Source organism: Buceros rhinoceros, unplaced genomic scaffold (assembly GCF_000710305.1).
Source record: "Buceros rhinoceros silvestris isolate BGI_N320 unplaced genomic scaffold, ASM71030v1 scaffold4899, whole genome shotgun sequence".
In the NCBI taxonomy this organism is placed as follows: domain Eukaryota; kingdom Metazoa; phylum Chordata; class Aves; order Bucerotiformes; family Bucerotidae; genus Buceros; species Buceros rhinoceros.
In genome coordinates, this window is record NW_010429683.1 from 954 (window position 1) to 24004 (window position 23051).

A 23051-nucleotide genomic window follows, 5' to 3' on the forward strand; every position below is an offset into this window, starting at 1 on the left:
ATTGGGGATTGCGCTCCTTGGCTCTTTCAGCCTCTAGAGATTTGCTTCAGCACAGGTGGGTTGGAATGTTGATTTCAGCTGAATCTCTGCCATCTGTGAAGTTGAATGCTCAATCTGCGGAATTCATTTTGGTGTTTGTACTCTCATTAGAGTCTCTTCTAATGAGGTTGCTAAGATACGTGGTAGTTTGCTGTAGCCATATGAGGCTGAGGTTTCTATTGGTATTTGAAACTTTACTGCTGCGTGACACACCAGGTTTAATTAGCAGTGTGTATTCGTGTGGTCTTTATATTTACACCAGGTAGTACTTCTGTAGTCACAATCAATCAGTTCTGTTCCAAACGAAGCCCACCTTTCTGTCTTTAATGCAATGCCGTATGTTCTTTTTATGCCCTTAGGATTCTGTAGTTCTTTGTCTGGCCCAATTATTCTAAAGTAAAATATTGCAGTATTTTTTGGTCTCCTTTCCTAGGAGGGCTTCTGAGGCCTTAGGTCTTGTGGCCTTTATTTGGCCGTATTTTATTTTGCTCTCTCTTTTTTGAGGTATTGTGGTCAGACTGAGTGTGGTATTCCCGCTGAGAGTATGTTGGTGGTACAGCTGTTGGTACTGTGGCTTCTACTCTGTTCTCTGTAATTTCTGTGATTTTTTTTTTTAATAATTGTTTTTTATGGCCAATAGAAGCTGAGCCATTTTCACTGAGCTGTCTTAGTCTAAAAGTTAAACCAGTGGGGGATGTACAAGTGATTCAAGTAATGCACACTGGCAGGACTGACCTTGATTTCACTTACTACTCACTGTGACTTAACCATTCACAGAAGTCATCCTGAAGGTCTCCTTGACACTCTCCAAGAATTGGCTACACAACAAAAAGTGGTTTTGCCTTGATAAAAATGTATAGCTCTTCCCTAGACTTTTTATAGATTAATTGGTCCTAGCATGGCACCAGGAGACAGTGTGTTCTTTTCAGCATAGTCAAAAAGTAGGTAACAACTTGCTCTTTTCTTAAAGACAAACAATCAAAACAAGCCTATGATGTGTTTTTTTTACACCGTGATACTTAATTTCCAAAGCAGCTTCCTAGGTGTTTCAGTAAACTTTTCATAGACTTGTGCCAGCCCTTTTAGCTGCTGCTTTTGACTGGCATTTTTTGAGAAATAAATGAATCTTTCACGCCTCAAATTCTGAGCCTTTTATAGGTGGATACAGTCTTTATTATGTCCCAGTTCTGTGGTCTGTAAGTTGATGTCAGTGCAGACTCATTTTTAGGCTTTTGCTGGTTTTGTCTCACCCTGTTTTACAACAATGAACAATACATGTTATTTGTGAAACTGCCAAGTGTATCCAATATAATCTTTAAAAATTTCATTACTTTTTCATATATTTCATTATTACTTAGTGAAAATTACAAAATAATACTAGGATTTTTTTTTGTTAGTTTGTTTGTGGTTGTGATAATTTAATTTTTCTTCAAGTAGCTGTATAAGATCCTTCGTTTTTGGCTGAAACAAGTTTAGTATTCAGAGGGAATTTTGAATTGTGTTTTTGCCTTGCTGACCTTGAGCTGAAAGGCAGATGGCCGTCAGGATAAACCAGAGAAGAAAGTACATAGGTATGGAGTAGAAATGCTGATCCTGAGTTGTTGGAGTAGATTGTAATTGAACTGTCTGTGGTTGAAACTATCGAGAGGTCAAGCAGAAATATCAAGAAAAATGTCACGGCTAAAGGTTTGTGGAACTGTGGAAGGTTGGGTTTGGACTGTGAGGGCAGTCTTCCCAAGGAGATGCTGAAGGAGGAGGTGTGAAGTGTGGCAACTCTTGAAAGTTTTCAGCTTTCCTAATGAGTAGAATATTATTTATTAAAATTCTTTTGTTGCAACTTAGAATTTCTTACCTAGATAAATAAGCAATACTTCTGGAATACTAGAGATGCATAATTTCTTAAAACCTTGTGTAAAGACTACCTTTTGTATTATAATATTAAAGTATTTAGAAATTGTGCAGACTAATCTTACTGTTTCTGCTTCATAGATTTTGAAGATGATGATGTGTATGGCCAATCAGTCGAAGATGATTATTGCATTTCTCCTTCAACAGGTCAGTTCAAATGATTTTGTATAAGCATTGTCCATTGATTCTTACCCTGATACTTATTTCTAGAATAAAGCAGTGTTTAAAAGCTAGTGAAACTTTAGAAAAAGTGCCTAGTGGCCATAATCCTGTTAAAGTCAGTTAGGTAGTGTTAGGCTTGTTGTACTTTCGGAAGGCACATTAGACAACTGGGTACATCTGCTGTAGAAGTATTTTATCTTGGATGGTCAGAATATACTTGATCATGTAAAAATCTGGTTTATGGGAATGTGTGGATAGTCTTGAAGCATTTGGTATCTTTCAGAAATGTTGGTGGGATCTAGCTGGACTTAACAGCTGTGATTCTACACCAGGTAGTTGATACCTTTTACACAACTTTGAGTAAATGTGAGGTAAGGGGTCTTATTGTGGGATGTGGCACTGCTCCTCGCTGGCTTCGCTTCTCATGCAAGATCGTTTGGAGCTAAAAAGCCTTCCGACATTTGTACTGTGGCAAAGGAGGTATAAAAATAGTGATGCCTTGTGCTTAGGTTCTCACCTGTAATTGGAGCAGCTCAGCCCAGCTGAATTCGACCTGACCATTTGGTTCTGTTCTCCAGTCAAATCTCTGGCAAGGTTATCCGTTCCCCAGTGGCAGTGTTTCTAGAGCTGAGTAGGCGGTGAAAATAGTGTGGCTGATGATGTGAAGCTCTGCTACTGCAGGTAACTAGACTGGATCTAAATCCACTGTGACTGTGATGTAGTCTGTGACCTCTGCCCCCACATACTTGAGTTGATTAGATCTTTGCAAATCTGTTCCTCTGTCATCCTGTTGATTTTAGATAAGCGAATCTAGATGTGCATTTGTATTCCCTGATTCAAATTCGGATTGTTTTGCATTAAATTTCTGAGTTTAATTGCCAGCATTTTTCAGACCTGTTCTGAGAATTAAAGTAGCCTTGTATTTTGTGATGAAGATGTGCGTTGTTTTAACTTTTTATTCAAGTATAAACTGCTGAATTGCGAAACTAATTCTTGTTTGTGCACAGTAGTTTTCTTAAGAATTCTTTTTATGTAAGCTTCATTTACAATCTGATCCAGATTGTTTACCAGTCTTTTAATAGTTCCTTCAGTTATGGTGATTGAAAATGAAATGGTTTGCATTTGGGAAGCAGTTGCTTAGGCTATAACTATTTAACTGGGTATGCATGCTTTCAATATATATTTCAGAGCTGGGGTGAATATGACATAACATAAAGAAGTTTGTTTACGTTATACTTTGTGCACATCTGAGAGTATGTAGTGACTGGGGCTCATATTCAGCAAGAAGCTTTATTTATGTACAAGTTAACGTGTTGCTAAATCAGAATTATGCACTTGTTTGAAGTTTTGTGTGAGTATACGTTTTAACTCACAGGCTGTATTTCTAATGAAATTCCTGGAAGAGAAGAATGTGTACAACTTCGTTAAATTATTATCGGTAGTTTGAGCTATGGATGGTAATGCCATACTTGTAACTGAGGTAAAAAAAAATAATTGTCAAGTAAGGTCTTGAAGACATTAGGCTATAGATGGTAGTTCAGTATAGAAAATACTTTTTTCAGACCTGGAGTGTATTCTTTTGTTTGAATACTGAACTCTGCAGATTTACTGCGTTACTACAGTGGTGATGACTGATTTGTATTGTAGCATGAACTGCTGTGTGCTCTCTACAGTCTTCAGGTAGTAGTCATTATATGGTAGTGTCCCATCCCCCCCACCCTGAAATCACAGCAAGCCAGCATCTTAAGTTCTTTTTCCCTTTAGGTTTTTTTTTTTCTCCTTTGGAAACAAAACAATTACCTTCTTTTTAATACTTTTTTACCTAATGCAGCAGCTCAGTTCATCTACTCCAGACGAGACAAACCAGCAGCATTTGCTGAGCCATTAGAGGAAGAATATGACTATGAAGGTACAGATGATCGTGCTGATGATTTTACATCCAGTCATCAGTTAACTGAAGTTGATAGAGGTAATTATAGAAAATTGTTAATGGAACAGTATCTTTTATGAATTAAGGACTTACTAAAATAGTCTTGATGTTTGTTACTTGGCTGACACTGCTCAGAATTTTGTAGTCGTCCTGTAGAACTCCACCCTTCATAAGCGTAACTTCAGTGGTGATCCTTCAAGTTCCTAACATCCGTTTGTATACTACTTGTAACTTGGCTGCATACATTGAAATAAGTTCTTCGTTTCTTTGGTTTCTGTTCAGTCCTGCAGTGGTGAATTCCACCTCTTGGAATTTGGCTACAACCAAGTTCTGAGCTGAGTTTGGGGAATAAGTATTTGCTTGCCTTATAGCTTAATTACATGCTTTGTGAAAAAGATTGGCAAGTCTCTTTCCTAATATTAATAGTTGACTTAGGTTTTTAATGATTTGGAAATAATTAGGGTTATTTTTAAAAAGATGATAGGCTCAGAGTACTGTGTGTTGGTGATTAAATAGAAGTTAAAATGTACAAATGAAATTTGGTATTTAAAATGAATTGAAGAAAATTCAAAAACGAGATAGAATAATAATCTAGATTCTGTGTCGAGTAAATGGGTAGAAGCTATGCTAATGCATAGACGTATGGGTAAATATCATAAACCGGTGTGTAATACACGTGATTTTACAGCAAGAAATAATAGTATAGAAGACAATTTGAAAGAATCAGCCAGTGATCTAGACAACAAGGTACACTAGCTTTTCAGAATGCTTTTGACAGACCCAATCAGTTAAGAGTTTATACTCTAACAAGAAGGAAAGTAATACTCTGGACTAAAAAAAGTTGGAATGAAAAAAACATTTCTACTGTGAAAACAGCAGTGGGTCCCACAAGGCCAGTTATGTTTGGTAGAGTGTGCAGTGTTGGCCATTAATACAAAGTTATTCATTGCAGTCAGTCTGGCTGTGAAGAGTTTGGCAAGATTGTCCTTGTTGAGTGTTGTATGATAAAGAGTCCAACCAGCACACTGTGCAGGGCTCTGCCAGTTCGTGTTGTGCAGAGCAAGTGTCTGGGAAACATTGACTTGCTATTTGAATTGCGAATTAAAAGTGCTGATTTCAGCAACCTCGAGGAAGTTGGAGTTCTGTGGTGTTGAATTTCCTTAGCAAAATTCTTTAAACACCACCATCTTTGAAGAGGTGTTCAGTTAAAGAATCTGTAGTCCTCTTCCTGTTTAGTTCCTGTTTGCTAAAATCTGGGCTGGCAGAAACAATGCTATTGAGGAAGATTTTCTTCTCTTCTCTTGTGTTTGTGTGTCTGATGAAGACACTACTTACAGTGAGTGGCAGCCTGGTGAGTTTTCAGTCTCTTGTGCAGCAAGTCAAGTCTTCAGAAACTGATCTCAGTCAAGGCTTATACTAGTGGCAGAAATATGCTCCAAAGAAAATTGATTTTATCAGCCAAAAGATGTGTTAGAGTTTTAGAAAAGGTAAAGATTGCAGGTAGTTTCAAACCTGGCGTGTTGATCCAGAGTTTTCAATTGTTACAGTCTGAGGCCCCCCAAAATGCAGTTTTGCATCTGTAAAATGTGTTGTTCAATGGGATTCCACATTGACTTACTAAATTATTTTGGGTAATTTTAATTGAATATTTGTATTTCTCCACTGCAGTGAAGATAGTTAATTTTACAACATAAAAGTATTTAATGTATGAAACTAGTCAAATATTCTGCAGGGTTTGGAGGCAAAGTTTATCATGGCAGTAAGTGAGATTGAAATTAATTTCTAAGGGATTTATCTCTTACTGTGATATTTTGCTCCTAGTTTTGTTAATCAGACGTGTGGTGCTAGTGGTTAGGCCACTTAAGCTATTTTTTTTTTTTTGTTCAGCTTATAACAATAATGTGTCTCTTTTAGCCCGTCTTAATTCATGCCTTGATCAAATGAGAGAAGTTTTGGCAGAGTCTGTACCAGAGCGGACAATGGTGCAAGCGGTACTGAAAAGTAGCTTTGATGTACAGAAGGCTTTGGATCTTGTGCTTTCACAAGGCAGTAAGCAAAATGTGAAGACCAAGAATGAGGACGCTGTGATTGTAGGAAAGGCGACAAAAGGTATACTTCCGTTTAATTGTTTACATTCAAGATGATTCATTTCTATGTACAGTTTAACAGTCTAATTTTGGCTTTACAAGCTGTGAAAATGCTTGTTATTGCACTAGTCATTTATTAGAAAATTAGACCAACTTTTCTATTTCTATGTTCTAAAAACTTTTAAAGGAAACAGTCGCTTTTCTTGAGTTAGAATTCAGAAGAAAACCTTAGTGTCAGCTGAAATTCAAACTGCAACCATCTGCAGTTCACAGTAAATTTCTGATTTCTAATATGTGTCTTAACTGAATGAATACATGTCCTAAAAGTTGGACAACATCTTTAAATTTTATGCACTCCCATATTAATTTGGTGAGCTGACATCTCCCATCCCAAATACCTCCTTTTTTTTAGTAGTGTCTATACAGTAATTTTCTTATTTTCATTTAGGCTTAAATCTTCATAATCTTTACTGGCATTCTTTGATTCTCAAAGTTTCTTAGGTATTTCAGTAGATACCTGTCATTTAATTGTAGAGCATTGCATAACTTTGGATAACACTTAGTAATAAAATGCCTTTTCATGTTTCTTCTCGATTTTTTTGTTGCTGCTGTCAACTTTAAAAACAATTGGATATTTCGTTGTGACTGGACTTCCACCTGAAAATTACTGGCTATTGTAAGGTAAGGAGACTTACTCTGTTGTCCAGAAATGTGTATTGATACAGACGGTGTCTCTTTTGCAGCAGAAAATGTTGCTGACAACACGAACACCAACAAACCTTGGTTTAGAAATTTGACAGGCAAAAGTGGTTCAGCTTGTTACTCTTTAATTTCAAATGACGAAATGCTCCTTAATGCTGAAAAATCCAATATATCTTCATCTGAAAGAAAAGGGTTGAAATCCTCTTCACTTGTCCTGTCATCTTCTTTCAGTGATGATTTGTGTAAAGGATCATTTTGTGAACCTTTGAATAAACAGGCAGAGAAGCAACTGCCAGAAGGTGCTAATGCAGTAAGTTCGATCCCTGTCAGTGAAGATGTTCACTTTAGCATAGGAAGTAACCCGTCTGGAAGTCCTTCCTTTAAGACACGGCAGTGCAAGGAGACACAGGACTTGAAATCCTTGCTGATGCAGAGTGTGGTTTGTGATTCTCTCAGTCCTGAAGACAGCATTCCTCTTGTTCGCTCAAATACTTCTGTTTCTGATAGTAGTTCAAATTTTTACAGTCCTCCATGTTTAACAAGTGCTTTAGGGAAATTGGCTCTTGATAACAAAGTCAGTCATACTGTAAATAAAAAGAATGAGCTTCTTGAGAATTTTTCTTCCCTTCCACAAAGTAGAAAACAAGAAAACCTTTCTTCAGACAAGGCTGGTTTGCCAGTTTTAAGGTCTGGAAGTACGTCATTGGCTGACTTACTTCAGGAGCACCAGGAGAGCAGTGCTAGCCACTGTTATTCTTTGGCTCATCTTTTTACCCAGTCAACAGCAAGTCTCACTGATACGAAACTGGGAACCTCACCGTTATCACAACTAGTAAGTCAACCGGAATCTTCAGGCGGGATGCCAGAGCTAACGGGATCTTTGTCTTCTCTAGCCCTTTGTCAAGTTTCTCCACCAAAGGAGGTTGAGAATTTATCACTCTCAGATTTAATAGCAGAGACTATGAAAATAGATAAAGATCATCAAAGGACGGACTTCCCCACGCTCAATGTAACTGAACTGAGGCCCTCTGAAAGAACCAACATTGATTTAAGTGTCCTTGTAAAAAATCCAGATGTATCTGCAGAACAAAATGTGGTAGGACAGTCAAATATCTTAACTCCTGAAACTGAACTTTTTAAAGAAAAACGAGAAAAACATTCTGGTTTTGCCAAACCAAATAAAAAACCCAAAAGAGGACTTACTCTTAAGAGGCAGGATTTGTCTCTTTCATGGGTGAAGGCGCTGCGTGCAAGACCTTCAGCTTTTGCTTTAACCTTGTGCCTCCGTTATCCTCCAAAAGGTTATAAGCGGCGCACATTTGGTATACATAAAGCTTTCCTGTACAGTAGACAAGTACAAGACATAAAACCCAAGGAAACTGGTCCTGTAATAGCCATAACACCATTTGACTTCAAATCAGCATCTCCTGATGATATTGTGAAAGCTAACCAAAAAAAACCTTTTACAAGACAGTAGTGAGAAAAATATCAGTGTTTATATCTTGGTATATTAAAAAAAAGGAAACAATTATATAGGACCTATTTATAATCCAGAATTGATATTTTCAGGGTTTTTTTAATTGCTGTATTACATTTCTCACTGTTTGATAGCAAATTTATATGTGGACTTTTAAGCTGTGCACTGATTACCTTTATTTTTGCCTGATTTTCACTGACAATTTAACATTTTTAACTTTTGCAAAGTCTTGAATTTTAGTATCTAGGTATTGCACGTACAAAAAACTGTAAATTTGACTTCCTGAAACATCTTTCTAGGTGTTGAAGATACAGTTCATTGGGGAGAACACTGAATTATTATTTTGTAAAGTAATTTAGTTTTGCTGTATGGTCTATAGTTTGGGGAATTGGAACCTTGTTTTATGGTACAGTTGTTCTATTAAATGTTCTTAAAGTTAGATTTTCTGATAACAAGACTGGCAGTTTAACAACATTCCTTATTTCCAGTCAGCATCATGATTTTCTTCTGTCTTTATACTGATTACAATATTAGAAGAGAAATACTCGCAGTTTTTAAAATCCTTGCTAACCTCAGGTTTTGACAGTTGTGGTAGAACCTGTATAGTTTTTAATAGGACCAAATTTGTAGGGGAGCAAGCAATTAAAATCATGTGCCCCCTCCCTCCAATCAGGTGTCTAAATGTGATATTCAGAATTTTAAACCAGCTATTTTATACGTATATACACGTTGCATGTATTTCATGAGAAGTTTCACTAGGATGCTGTGGTTTATTCTTAAGTCTTTCGGAAAAATATTGGAATAACACTTCTTTCAACTTTAGCATGAGAGTCTTTGCTCATGGAAAAAAAAATCAGGCAAAGTGTTAAGTGCTGTTTGTGTCTGCCTGCTGTCTGTTTTGAAAAAAGCTTCCTTTAGTAATGGAAATAGATTCTCTTTGACTGTTTGCACCCAGTGCTGTTACTTTCAGTCTTTAAATGAAAGATCAGAATGAGGACATTTTGGACTTTTTTTTTCTTTGTTCTGGTGCCCCTGTTAGTCAGATTGCATGTGTGTTTCGATTTTCCTTTTAGTATACATTACTCCTTTAGATATATTTCCAGTGCTGATGTCAGTATTTTAGATCCTGAACAGCAATAAGTGCAATAAAAGTACTGCTGCAACTAGAAAACTATGTTTCTTCGTATACTGCCACACACTTGCTCATGCTAAACTTGGCAGCTAGAATGGAACAGTAGATTTGATTTTCCTGTAGTTCTAATCTAACTTTTGTTGAGCATGTTATATCAAAAAAACGACAGACGCTTTAGGTTTATTCCTGTCTTCAAGTGACAGTTTTGTTTCTAAATAAAAATAAACCATGTTCCAGTGCTCTCAGGTACAAATTTAATGTTCTGTATATTTTGCTTGTTTGTCTAGTTGATGCTTTTGTCATTTAGGACTATGAGCATTGTGACCTCTCACCTCTTCAGTGAAATTAATGTTTCTCACCCTTACTAATAAAAGGTTTATTTAATGGCAGTGCTGCAATATTTATGTTCTAGTCTAGCCACCTGTATCCTTACCTATTTTGAGTGCCTTAAAGCATCGAAGTATAAATAATACAATCCAGCATTGCATACTTGGATGAGTTCATGAACAGGAGCATAATTGATTTATTTCCCCAGAAGACTTCCTATAGAACTCTGGCTGATACTGATTGTATACTGGTTTTTTATTAATTAGTCTTAATAGCAAATTCTGCTTTTTTGAACAATATGGAATGCTTTTCAGTGGTGACTTTCTCTGTAGTTATTCCAAATATTAACTTCCCACTGCTTGAAAGTCCAAATCTGTTTTTCCCACTGAGGCAAAATTTTCTATTTGGAGAGTTTATAATTAAAGCTCAGTTTTTTCAAAATTGTGAGCAGTGTTCTAGTAGAGAAATTCTAATTTTTAAAATAAAATATTAGTGCAAAGTTTGCTGTTGCCATGCCTGGTATATTTTTAGGTAGTGTTGCTTTCTTATGTTCCAGGTACTCTTGCGGACCTAGTTAATGTAGGTAGAAATTTTGAATGCATACTTTTTTTTAAAATTTTCATTATATAGCCTCATTTTTCCTTCAGAATATTTTATTCTTATTGAACTTCTCTTTGGTTTTGATCTTTTTTAATTCTCTTGGCAGCTCTTCTCCACATAAAACTTTTAGCATTTTTAATTTTAGACCCTGAGCCGGACGTACACGTAATGGATTCCACTGGAAAGTGTGTACAAGTCGTAGGTGGCAATGTGTAGTACTTGGAGCTCCATTTGGCCATAGGTTTCGTGCAAATTGAAGTTCGAACAAGTGACTGAAGCCGAAGGGCATCAGCATTATCAGTTTATCGTGGATCTTACTGTGGGACTTAGTGAACAACTTTGGATCTTGTTAGGTAGCTGGGTTTTCATATATAAATACTTTTTCATTTGCATTTACTTCAGTGTTGTTAGTGGTCTTGAAGTGCTGTTCAGTGTAGAAGGAGCAGGGGAGGCATTTTTCTTTGGTTTGCAATCCTGAATCCTGAAGTGAGCCTCGCCTTAGCACGAACCTGCAGGCTGAGCACTGCAGAAGGTGCTTGAGTGGTGGATAAAATTGAATTCCAATTAATTTTTAGCAGAGATTATTTATTTCCATGTGTCCGGGAAAATTTTCCAGTTTTGTTTTTATAAAAAAAAAGGTAGGTGTTACTACATTGGTTTTTTAGATGGAACAAGTATTTTAATAATATTTTTAATTATTCCTTAATTTCCTTGCTGAGAACCGGATTTGTGTCATTAGTGACAGGTTTAATTGTCTTAGAATACTGCATGATACAGTATATTGGCATTTTTTGTAAAAGAAGTCTGTGTTTGGCCTTTGTTCTGGAGTGTTTCTGACTAATGAATTTTAGAATTCTTGTTAACTAAAACTGTCTATTTTAGGCTTAACACAGCCAACTTATTTTACTGATGTATGTATATAACTTCTTCCCTCCCATTTTGCAGCTAGTGTGTATCTTTGTCTAATACGGGTTAATTGTGTTACTTATTTTGGAATTCACATGTTAACATTGCAAAGTACTTGTGTCTGTGTTTGCATATGGACAGAAAAAAGAGGATATTGAACTACATAGACATACTGCTTCTGGTATTCAGAATGTATACTCCTAAAGTATTTTGTACATTAAATTTATTTTGTACGTGATTTTTAAGTGGCTGAATATTTTTAATACAAAATTGACTCTGGACTTTGCTTTACATACCTAAATAAAACACATATTCTTAAAGACTGACTTAATTACAATCTCTTGTTAACTTACCTGATAGAAATAGAGTTGTGACTGAATGTTCTATAATGCTTTTATTTATTGTGGAAACAAACTCCAGTTCTTGTCTGGGTTTGCATGGACATACTTCTTTCCACAGAAGATACCGCTGGAGAAAGTAAGGCAGAAACTGGCATCTGCTAGTGTGGCTTCACATACCATACTGAGGCTCCACTTCGCTTTTGGTTGATGTGGGTTTGTAAATGTTTTTTTTTATTAGATCATTTTTGATAGCATTTTTTAAACCTTATTTTGATCTTTAAAAGGAATGGGTATCAGTGAAATAAGAAAAAAGCAACTGTCTAAGGTTAGTTTTCAAGCTGTTTGTTACAGGAGAAATTAGAACTTCCTCAGCTGATTTCTTAAAATCAACATTGTTAGAACATCTCTAAATACCTGTTCCGTTTTTTTTTCTTTTAGGTTTCTTTTTTCTTTCTATCTGAACTTGTCTTGGAAAACCAGGGCAAATTGAAAGCCAGAGTGTGAGAAGGGTAGGGAAGTAGCAACCCCCATTAGGATATCAAAAATGATTGATGCTTTTTTGGGATGAGATTTAACTGGTTTTTAATTGCAAAGAAAGCACTTTGAGGAAAGTATAGAATGTTAGAAGCATAAGCTTTGAATTTAAAAAAAACCCATGGGATTAAAATTTCACATACCTGTTTTTTACCTTTTATTCAGAAATAACTATATGAGTAATTTCTCATTGAATTGTTCAGACAGTTCTCAGGATTTTAAGCCTCAGAGGCAGCAAGCTACTTGAATTTCTGGAACCATTTCACAATAATGTTTTAAAAGCTTAATTCTGAGAGACTAACAAGTACAGTGAGGTATTCTGTGCAATTTTGGTTTTTGCTCTATTTCCTCTAATAGTGTTGTTATTTCTGAAAACCTACACCGATGCAAAATGTTAAAGGGCAACTACTACTACTGCAAAAATGAAGAGCAATACAAAAGGTTTGTATGAAGATAGAATATAGGTTGTCTTTATGAAATGTGTATAGTTAATTACAGTGCCTTTAGAACAGGGCAATAGTCCACCTTTATACAAGGGGAGTACTTTAGGGTTATGCACACAATCATTCACATCTCTTTCACATCTAAAGCGCTCAGCTTTTCAAAGCTGTTAAAACATTTTTGTATTAAATACTGATTATGAATTGTGGTTGGGAGAAAAAAACTGCAGTAAAAATAAACTCCCCGAAGTGCAGGAAGGGGATGCTTCTCTGCCTTTTTATCCTTTTGGAAATTGAGTTGAATTTTTATGGATAACTTACATTCTTTTTTTTGTTTGTGTGAAGTGTAGACAGCTGGTAAACTCTTCAGTAGATTTTAGATTCAATTTACTGTGTCCAAACTGTTGTTTCGATTATGAGGAAATGTCATTAGTCCAAGTTATTGATACTTCTGTGTGTACTCATGGTTTTGACCTTTCTGGATTTTCAGTGGAGAAGAGAAACTTTTTCTGTGAAACCGGTGTGTTTAGTCTGCACTAGAAAACAACGTGATGAAACAATAATCAAAGCCAATAGAGATTTATGTATTTGCTTCTAGAAGCAAGCACTTTTGTCTTTCCCCAATTGCTCTGTTAGTGCAGTTTCATGGGGTTGGGTCTCTATTGCAGTGTCACTATACTATGCACCTGGTCGGTCCTTTGTGCAGACCGTCGAATTACATGGTTTTACCAAAAGTAAAAGCTAGTTGCAGTTTGTAATTTTAGCTGGTTGCTGAGATGAACGATTCTGACAAAATGGTGCATGGGTTTCTGAATGTCAGAATGTCAATGTTGTCGTGGCACCGTTCTTCATCTGGTGTGTGGACGTTTTACGTTGCATATTTGAAAATGGCCCATTAAAAATATTGTCAGTGACTTCTGAGGTATGCCAGTGGTTTGTTCGTCAAATTAAGTAGAATGCTTAGAGTTGGTAGGATTCCCTTGGAACATAACTCATTGCCCTTCTCTACAGCTGCGCTTGCTAATGACCAGAGGGTGACTAGAAACCATAAAATGTTTGTAGTCTGCAGAGTTTAAAATGATACGTTTTGAAAGAGAACCCATGAACACTTTCTTATTACAGACTTAACAAAGATAGAGTGAAAATTGCCTGACTCTTTTTACAATGCAAATATGGAGATTTTAGAGAAGAGTTGTGTGTGATGTTTATTCACCATGTGGAGGTATGGAGGTAATAGGTGATGCAAATGGCCATTATTTTGATATTTCAGTTGGCTATTTTGAGTCTTTTTTCCCAGAATATCAAAGCATGAAATCTTAATATAAATTTCTTTTTAACTGGTGACGTATATTCTTGACATATGTAGGATTTCCCAGGTGTCCTTTGCTTCTATCTCAGTTGTGGGTATTAGTGATGTTCAGAGACTGCAGTTGGAAAGGCACAATTCTAGTAAGTTTGTTTTGACTATAGTCAAGAGAATCAAAGTCTTTGTTTTTGATTAAATGTAGCTGATATTTATGCATTCTCTGAGAAATCTCTCAAAGTTCAATTTTCTAAAAAAAATAATGACAGTGCCCTCTTAAAGGGCACTCTTGAAGTCAAAAGGATCTGCATTCTGAGCATATTTGTTTCATTTGCTCTTGCTTTTTCTGGCTGAACTACATGTTCATTTCTTTGTGCTCGTGTTAGTATTGCAGAACAAATACAGATACTGGCGAGCGAGCTAGATTCTGTTCCGTATCAGGTACCATTAATGGAATTTTTAACCACTTTGTGACATGAAGGTTTTTGATTTTAGTGATGCATGAGAAAGTTGGAGGCCAGATGTCCGTAAATGTGCAGTCCCTGCAGGAAATAAAAACTGCTGTGAACTAAGCATGTTTAGTGTGATTGTTCTTGGGGTAGCGAGGAATCTATAGTTTCTCTTTAATGAGGTCTTTCCCGTAGTTGAGCTATCTGTGGAGGCACTGGCTATTTTGTTTTATGGTAATTTCTCAGGAAGAGCACCAAGAGCAGGGCCTTTACAGGGCCCTATGTATAAATATTTAATAAGAAACAAGCTTCACAGTAAAGAGTCAAAACTGAAAGTAATGTACAGGAAGTTGAAAAGCCTTACTCATGATATGCCAGATAATCTAGGAATAGAGCACAGGTCTCAAGCTTAAGTCTAGTTTTCTGAATATTGGACTTATCCTACTTTGCTTTCCACTGTTAATAGAGAAGCAGGTGTTACTTCCCTGGCATTTATTTTGATTTATGATTGTTATTAGTACTGCCTGTAATCATTTTTTTGACGAAGCTATTAAGACAGTGTGTGCACTTTCAAGAGTACAGTTCTCAAGTAAATTAGTAGGGCTTAGCCTGCAACTCATTAATGTTATCTTTCAATTTTCTAGAATTCTTTCTTTGCCTCTTCTGTATAAATAACTCCCTTCATTTTTGCTTTACACCACTAACAATCAGAAATCCCACAAACCTCACCACAATGTGACTTAATGTAATTAGCTTTTTCATTTCACTCAGATGAATGCAGAAGGGTTTAGTTTTGGTTCAGAATGATGGGCATTTCGTGGTCCGTAGACAAATACTTAATTGTCTTCTGTCTTTTTACACTACAGATGGACGCTGCAATAGCAGTTGCTTCCTAGCGCAAAGTGTCAGATGTGTATTGTTGTGCTTTAACATAACTTATCTCTTCTGCTTTGTGGTTAATGGACAGGTGAAGTGGGAGTCTTAAATAAAAAAACAAACAAACTGATACTTTTGGGTTCTTATTTCTAGGGAGAATTCCAAAGAAGTCCTGGAGGAGCAAACATTCTGAGGTTTAATGGTGATGTACAAAAGATTTTCATTAGCTTAGAGTCCCTCAGGTTTAATTCCTTTTATTGTACTGGGCTCTAAGGCTTTGATTTCCCACATTTGAACCTGGGTAGTTCAGAAGAAATGTTTGTCCCTGATTTCAGTTGGCTGTGCTAATGTTTCAGCAACATGACAGTTCTCAAATGCCCACTATAGTGATGGGAGCCTGCTGTACTTAGCGACACTCAGATAGGGCATGAATTTGGTCTGTGACAAAGAGAATGTGTTCTTTGCTGAATGGAAACGTTTGAAATCTGACATGACTGATGATATAGTTCTATCTTAAATCATGGAAAGTAATGAGAATTTAAGACTTCCGTGTTTTGTGTAAGAAAAACATATATACACAGACTTCGAGAAGTTACTGAATCTTGACACTGAAGTACTGTGTGGGTTTTAGAAAGGAAGTGGCTTATTACAGGGAAAAATGTGTCACCAACAATGAAAAGCTTTTTAAAATCCTTTGAGATGCCTTTTTGATTTTCTCCTCATGCATACTGTACACCTACACTGGAAAAAGTGACACTCCAGGCTTTTTCTGAGTTTTCTTTTATGGTCCTTTAACACTAGTTTGGCTTACTTTTTTTGGACAAATTATAATCCAATACAAAGTCAATCATTTTCGTAGTTGACTATACAATGTATGAAAGTGGGGTGTTTTGCTTGTCAGCTAAGAGAGCTTAGGCAAAACTAAAAATGGTTGTGTCATTTTTAGAACTTTGGGATTCCAGAAGACCCAAAGATCCCGGGAAAACAGTAGCTCTTACAGTGGCCTTTTATCTCAGTCGCTTCAGGTCATGGTAAAGATCAACCATCAGTTGATTTTCTCGATGTCTTTAGAAGGTAAAGAGAAGAATTTACTAAGTTTGCAGATGTGATTGCTGGAGTGCCAGGAAGATATGATTGGTGTAGTATTTGTTTTAAGTCCTGTTAAGGATGAATGATTGCTGCTGTAGTGCTGTTGTATATCAGTTTAATCCTACCTGAAGTTGGCATTTGAGTACTCAAAGCAAGGCTGTTGACGTGGCTGAGACAGTAGTATTTTGCAGTTGTAAACCAATGTTTTTCAGCTCTAGAAACTAGTAAGACATCAAAATGTTTGAACTATAGGTATATCAAATCTGGAATTGTGGGAGCAAAAGAAACAGCCTTAAATATATGAGTTACTGATGAAAAGAAGCTTGGATGTTAATAGGAAACACATGTAAAAATTAAGAAATATGAGTTAAAAGGTAAAAGCCAGGAAGGTGTAAAAATGCAGGTTTAAACTGCAAAACTACTTCACAATGTCTGTTTATGCTGGGTGTCTTCACTACAAATACTGTTGCCCTTTCCCTGCAGATTCTGTGTTATCAATACCTACTTTATCTTTGGATGTGTTTCTGCAGTACCATCTTTTTTAATTCTGTGTGATTCAGTATTGTTATAAAACATACTGGTTGTATAGTCTGGTGTATGATACCACATATATAACAACAGAAGTGCCGCCCGCCCACTCCGTGTGTGCCTCTGTTTGCGCCCAAACTGGTTTGTTCTGGGGTGACAAAGTATTATCCATTTTTCATCATCTCAGCTTATGAAATCTTGTATAAAGCTAGTGTTTTGATCTTCAGAGTGGACAGTTACAAATGCTGAAAATACCAGGTTCCTCCCTTCTGTTAGAGTTGTGACACTTGAAAAGACCATTAAACTTAAAATGCGTGAGTTTAGTGTCAGACTCCCTGGTAGAAATGCATGCCTAATGCCAAAAGCTTGGAAAACTAGGTAACTTTAATATGGAAAATACCTGTGTCTGCAGAAGCTGTGATGCCCACCTGACAGAGACATGGAAGAACTTTGACTAGTTGTTGCTTCAGTTTTTCTTGCATGTTTTTTACAGCGTGTAAAATCTCAGCCTAAATGGAAATCTTTTATCTAATTAATTCCAAAATAGAAGTTGAATTTGTTTTGGGTACTCCTTGTTTGAGTCCTTGTTGCCACTTTTTGTGGTTTTAGAATCACATTTTCCTATTTTTAGTAGGAATTTAACAAATTTTTCCTCTTCCCTGTTGCTGACCCGCATACAAAGGAAGATGACTAACTTTGCTTGTCAACAAGACGAGATGGGGAAACTGCATCTACACCAACTACTGTGCCTGAGTTGAAGAAAGGAGGAAAAACACCATTTAAAGATTTGAAGTAAATATTTTTCAAGGCAAAAATGTGATTTGAATTGTATGCTTTTAACACTATTTTTCTGACGGCATATGTATACAAACAAACTGTTGTAAGGTTGTGGATGCTTGCGGGTACTACTGTAAATGTGAAGTGTCTTTACTCTTTCACTGCACCAAGGAAAAGCAAAACATTAAGCAATTAATTGGAGTCGATGCAAGTTGCTCTTTAAACTCATAATAGAGTGAGCTGCACTGCTTGAGACTGACAAATGAGCTTTTCATCTGCATTTGATATATCCTGCAAAGCTTACTTAAAACTTCAGGTTTTATTTTACTATATTTAGTTTTTCTTCTAAACTCAGATACGCAGCTTTTTGTAAATCAATTCATGTCTCTGAGTGATTTTAGCAATGAAGATAGAGCCTTCAGTGCTGTGTTTCACATCATATCTGTACACAGGTTCTTATTTTCCAAATATAGATCTCCCTTATTCAGCTTATCACAGAATCACACAAGATGACACAATCGTTTTGCAGAGAGCTTTGAGATCATCGAGTCCAATTAAACAAGTTCAACTTTGATAACTCTGGAATTCAGCTATTTTTGGCTGACACCAGAGGAGTTAGTAGAAAAATGTGGAATAAAGAAATTTTCAGAGTAATAATATATGTAAATAATCAAGTGTAGATGAGTAATGCAGACAATGTATAAATATGCTACAGTTAAGGGAAATATTAACTGTGTAAGTTATTTCTTACACTGAAGGGTAGAGCAATTTTTAGAAACTTTTCCTAAATTTTGATGCCAAACATTTTTCTTCAATTTTTTTTTTCGTTAATGTATTTTGTCCTTCTCAAATGTGTGTTGCTGTGTATGTCAGGTAGCTTACTTCAGCTTGGCCAGTATCTGCACTTCCCCTGGTAAATACAATTACAGCTTAATACTAGGATTTTATGTCAGTTAGCTTCTGAAAGCCCTACCATCAGCTTAATCATCTGACTAATGTTAGTCGCTAAATCCATAACAATGTCCATTGTTAGTGGTAGCATCCATATTGTGTTTCTTATGGAATGATGTCTTTGAGTATATAATCTGTGGTAGCGAAGTGTTTGTCCAAACCGTGGTGTACAGTGGTGGCCCAGGAAAACTGTCGTCCTGGCTTTTCAGACAGCTTAAGATTTGTCTCTGAAATTGTAGTGATAGATGTGTGAACTTGTTTGCCTTTTTTTTTTCTGCCAGTACATGGTTTCTAATACTGCTGAAGCTCTGGACTGCTGATAAATTAAGTACACTTGATCAGTCTGCTGCATTGATGCAACTTGAGTTTATTTTGCAAGTTAGATTCAGAGATCTTTAGCAGTTTCACACCTAGGTTTCAAAGATGCTTTGTAAATGTGTTGCCTCTGACACTTTTAAACAACAAAGAATGCTAAAGCTTTTCTTCTCCATATTCTTTGCATTTTTTAATAGCCACGGCAGCCTCTGTAATTGTGCCCTTCCTCAAATGTGCTCTGTGTATGGACAGGGCAGGATAGTGGTGTGACAAACTGTTTATTAAGGAAGTGAGCTGGGTGCCTTCAGTTAGAATTAAAGGAAATGGCAAATACAGAAGTTGAATCCTGTTGATGTTACAGAGAATACAAACAGAAAATTTGACAGAAACAAGCTAGAAGAAAATAATGTGGTAGTACAGTATGCCTTATTGCTTTCAAACTGCCTCAGCCAAGAGCTGGCATCTCTTTGAGAATGTGGTCCTCCTCTCCTGTGGATGTGTTTAGTTGCTGCCTTTTCTTAGATAGCTGCCGAGTAGGTTTGTGTGGGGTCTCTTGAACTTTGATCTGTGTATCACTGAGGACAAAACCGAGATTGTACTCTTCCAAATGGCAGGACTTGCTTGAGTTTAGGAGTTGCACACAGAAGAAAAAGTCCTTTACGGTACGGGAATATCTGGATAGCGTACCAGCAAGAGCTGCTAGTGGTGATGCAACTGAGCTTTGAATCCCAGTAGTAAGGTAGAATCAAATGCTGGTTCTCTAGGATAATTATGACCTGTCAAGGTCTCTTCCAGTAGAGAGCAGTCACATATGGAACAACACAACTTCATATACTCCATTGTGATGGATGTAGTACCAAAACCTGCTAGATGAGAAGGTCACCAGGCTTTAAGCCTCATTTCCCTTTGTTTTTCTTCTGATGTTACTTCATGAAAGTAGCATTAAGGAGAGGAGTAAGACTGTGGGTGGTGGTGGGATGATGTTATGATTTAAATGGTATCTAATACAAAAAATAGGGAGAGCACACTGCTGAATAATAGCACACGTTATCTTCAGTATTGAATTGGTGGGTTGCAAACATCTTGTTTGATGGTGCACCTACAGGTTTTGGTTCGTGGTGTAAGAACATACTGAAAAGTCAGCTAGCTGAAGGAAATGTTGAAGTGTTTTCTCCTGGTGTTATCTTGATGTTGAATGTCTACAGAATACTCAGATGGCACATCTATGTAGAAATAATTTATAAATCTCATTTCTTTTTAATTGTCTTATGCTGAATTAGATATAAGAAAAAGTGTTAAAACTTTACAAGTGTTTTCTGAAATTTTGGTTGCAGTTCTGGTCCTGCAGTGAAATATTTTTTTGAAAAGCTACTTAATACTTTGTGGGTGAAGAATGATGAAAAATTATTGTAATGGCATAAAACACCATTCTTCAATCTGAAATTCTGGAATAGTTAAGGAGAGGAAGAGCAGGCACTTGATCAGTATTAGTCTCTATTTTGGAGGAAAAAACCCCAAACCAACAAGGGAAAACCAGCACCTTGTTAATTGTTTTGCCTGGTTTTGGTAAGTGTATGTGGTTTGCTTCATTATTTTACATTCAGTCCTAGAAAAACAAGTCCTATAAAACGTGTATGTTCACTCAGCAAATTTCCGCTGAATGGATTGTGTGAGGTGTTTAACTTTACCTAATTTACATGTGTAAAGGAGAACAGTGCATTTTTAAATGCCTTTTGTTCCCACGTGTCCTTTCTTAACGTTTATTCTTTCCCTTATGTTAAAATCGGTAAAAATCTGAACACCTTCAGCATTTTTATCTTAAAAGTAATTGTTCATGTCACTTTTAAACATACATATTAGGCTCTTTAAGATTCACAGCTTCTTAAAATAAACTCCATTAACGTATCATTTAACTTTGTAAAAAGATGTACACTCCCAATAGCTGCTTTAGTTTTGGATGTTAAGAGACTGGTTGGAATAGTCAAAGTGGGATTATCAAGTTACAGTACCTTTGAACTGTGCCGGTTTGTAAAACCCTGTAAAATAGGGTGTTTTCTACTCTATCCTCCATCTTTTAATACAGCTCTTTTGTAATCAGGAGCTTATCAGCTGCTATGTTGGAAGTTCTGTAGTTTGAGCTGTCAGAGGTACTTTTACGTCATTCCATCAGCTGTATTATTAGTTCATGGGAGCAGACATCTCGTGTTTTTCTTTAAAAATTGTATTTGCAATAGTTACCTACTTAACATAAGTAAAGGCATCTATGTTATGTGCACAGCTACAGATACTTGCTCTGAAAAAAATTCCGGTTTGTCTTGGGGGCACATGGACAGACACTGCTCTTCTCAACTGCCTGAAAAAATGACACCTATTATGTGTAATGTGTTCCTATTTCACAACTTATTCATGTTTCTTTGGAAGCTTGTTTCCATTTAGAGTAAAAGGCGTTGTTTACGCACCGAGTTGGAGGCCTTGCATAGAACACAATCATTTCTGCAAAGCAGGCAAGCTTGTAGAATGTGGATCTTGTGTTTTACTGGTTTCATCTTTGTTGGAGCCTGCCTTCCAGCATCACTGTTTCTGTTCTGGTGAATACTGTCAGCTTTTTCCTTGCCAGCTTCCTCAATTTATTAAAATCACGCATGGTCAAGAAACAGAAACACTAAACATTGTTCTGAGACAATTAGGAAAATGACTGTCTAATTTCTTTTGTCAAAATAGTATCTTTTAGTGATTTTTATTTTGGGATTTGTAATAGCACAATAGTTTTAACCATATTATGGATTTTTTTGTTGTTGTCAGTGATTCTGTGATCTTGTAGTTTTCGATACAGAGAGTTGCTCTACTCTTTGGAATGTTGTTTTTTATAAGAATATTCATGGTTCATGTAGAAAAAGTTCTGCAACTTTATTTATCTTTATTCCTTAGCATCTTTTTCTTCAGTAGCAGGTTTTTGTCTTAATGGAAGCAGAGCAGTGTCCTGAAGCAGTTCGTGTTGAGTTAAAGTCTCTACCACGGTTGTGGACTGTTGAATTTTCCTAGCATTTAAGTATTTGTACCAAAAATGCAAGATAGGACTGCTTTGGTTTCTGTCTATGAGCAAATACTGAACATCCCACACAAAGATGGTTGTTTTCCAATGCCCAAAGCTGATTAATAGTCTATAGTGAAATAATTGGAAGACTGGCTTGCCAAGGTCTAGAAAGACCCCCAAAAAACTGTCAAGCGCCTGACCATGTACTGTGCTGTAGATATCTTCCACAGTTTCTGTCAGTTGTAGTAAGGACTTTGTCCTCAGTTTTAGCAGATCGCAGACAAGTGCCCTCACCACTGGCTTGGGAAGATGTCTCCAGCCCTGTTGAGTAGGAGGTGGTGGGCATGGTGAGGGTGATCAAGAAATCAGTTTTGTCACGATGCAAAATAAAAACCCTTGAAATAAGAACTGTTCCACATAACATGCTTCCATCTTTTCAGTCCCATTTCTGTCGGCAGTCCCGTACCACCATTCCTACCATCTTTACCATTAATGAAATTCTAATGCATACTGTCATTTCCTTTAATCTTCGTTATAGGTAAAGCTTTCAAAATGGGAGTCTTTGGCTGACTTTTTGTAAAATATGTAAGTAGAGTATGTTTATCTTTTGCCTTCTTAAGGAAAAAACCCACAAACTAAAAGGGGACATCTCTGAGCATTTGCTATTTAGTTACGTAATTTTGCAAGCAGAAATGCAAGAGTCGTGTCAGTCAGTGAACTCAAGAACAATTTGTGTTTTTCTGTTACTAAATGCATTTGTTCTTTCAATTTACAGTAAGGGGTGCATGTGTATACATAATGTTTTCAATAATGGCTGTACTGCTGGACCTCGATTTTTATTTTTAACCATACTCAATCTATTGAACATTTTTGATTCTTTGAAATCATGTCTTGCCTAAGTCCCTAAACTTCTTTTTTCAATAGCTGATAAATTATTGAAATATGATTAGGTTATTGTTTTGGTCCTCTGAATCCACAAATTTTCCACTCTGAAATGTGCCCTGTGCTGTGACATTGCAATCTTCACTGACATCCCTGAAATCATGGAGAGGCATCAAGTGATTGTGTTTTTCTTATCCAGGGCTACCTTTGCAGAGAAAGAAGTAAGTGAATGTAAGGACTAGTAAAAACTTGCAAATTTGAC

At 36.5% G+C, this 23051-nt stretch overlaps 1 protein-coding gene across 1 annotated transcript in view; it reads left to right on the plus strand.

Moving 5' to 3' along the window:
* The first annotated feature begins 1573 nt into the window (after positions 1-1573).
* The window catches only part of HBS1L (HBS1-like translational GTPase), a 57704-nt gene continuing 36226 nt past the window's right edge, over positions 1574-23051 (plus strand). Inside the window, exons 1-4 of the mRNA XM_010142733.1 lie at positions 1574-1610; positions 2029-2094; positions 3941-4078; positions 5954-6148. Of these exons, the coding sequence (XP_010141035.1) occupies positions 1574-1610; positions 2029-2094; positions 3941-4078; positions 5954-6148 (436 nt within the window). The remainder of the gene's footprint in view (positions 1611-2028; positions 2095-3940; positions 4079-5953; positions 6149-23051) is intronic.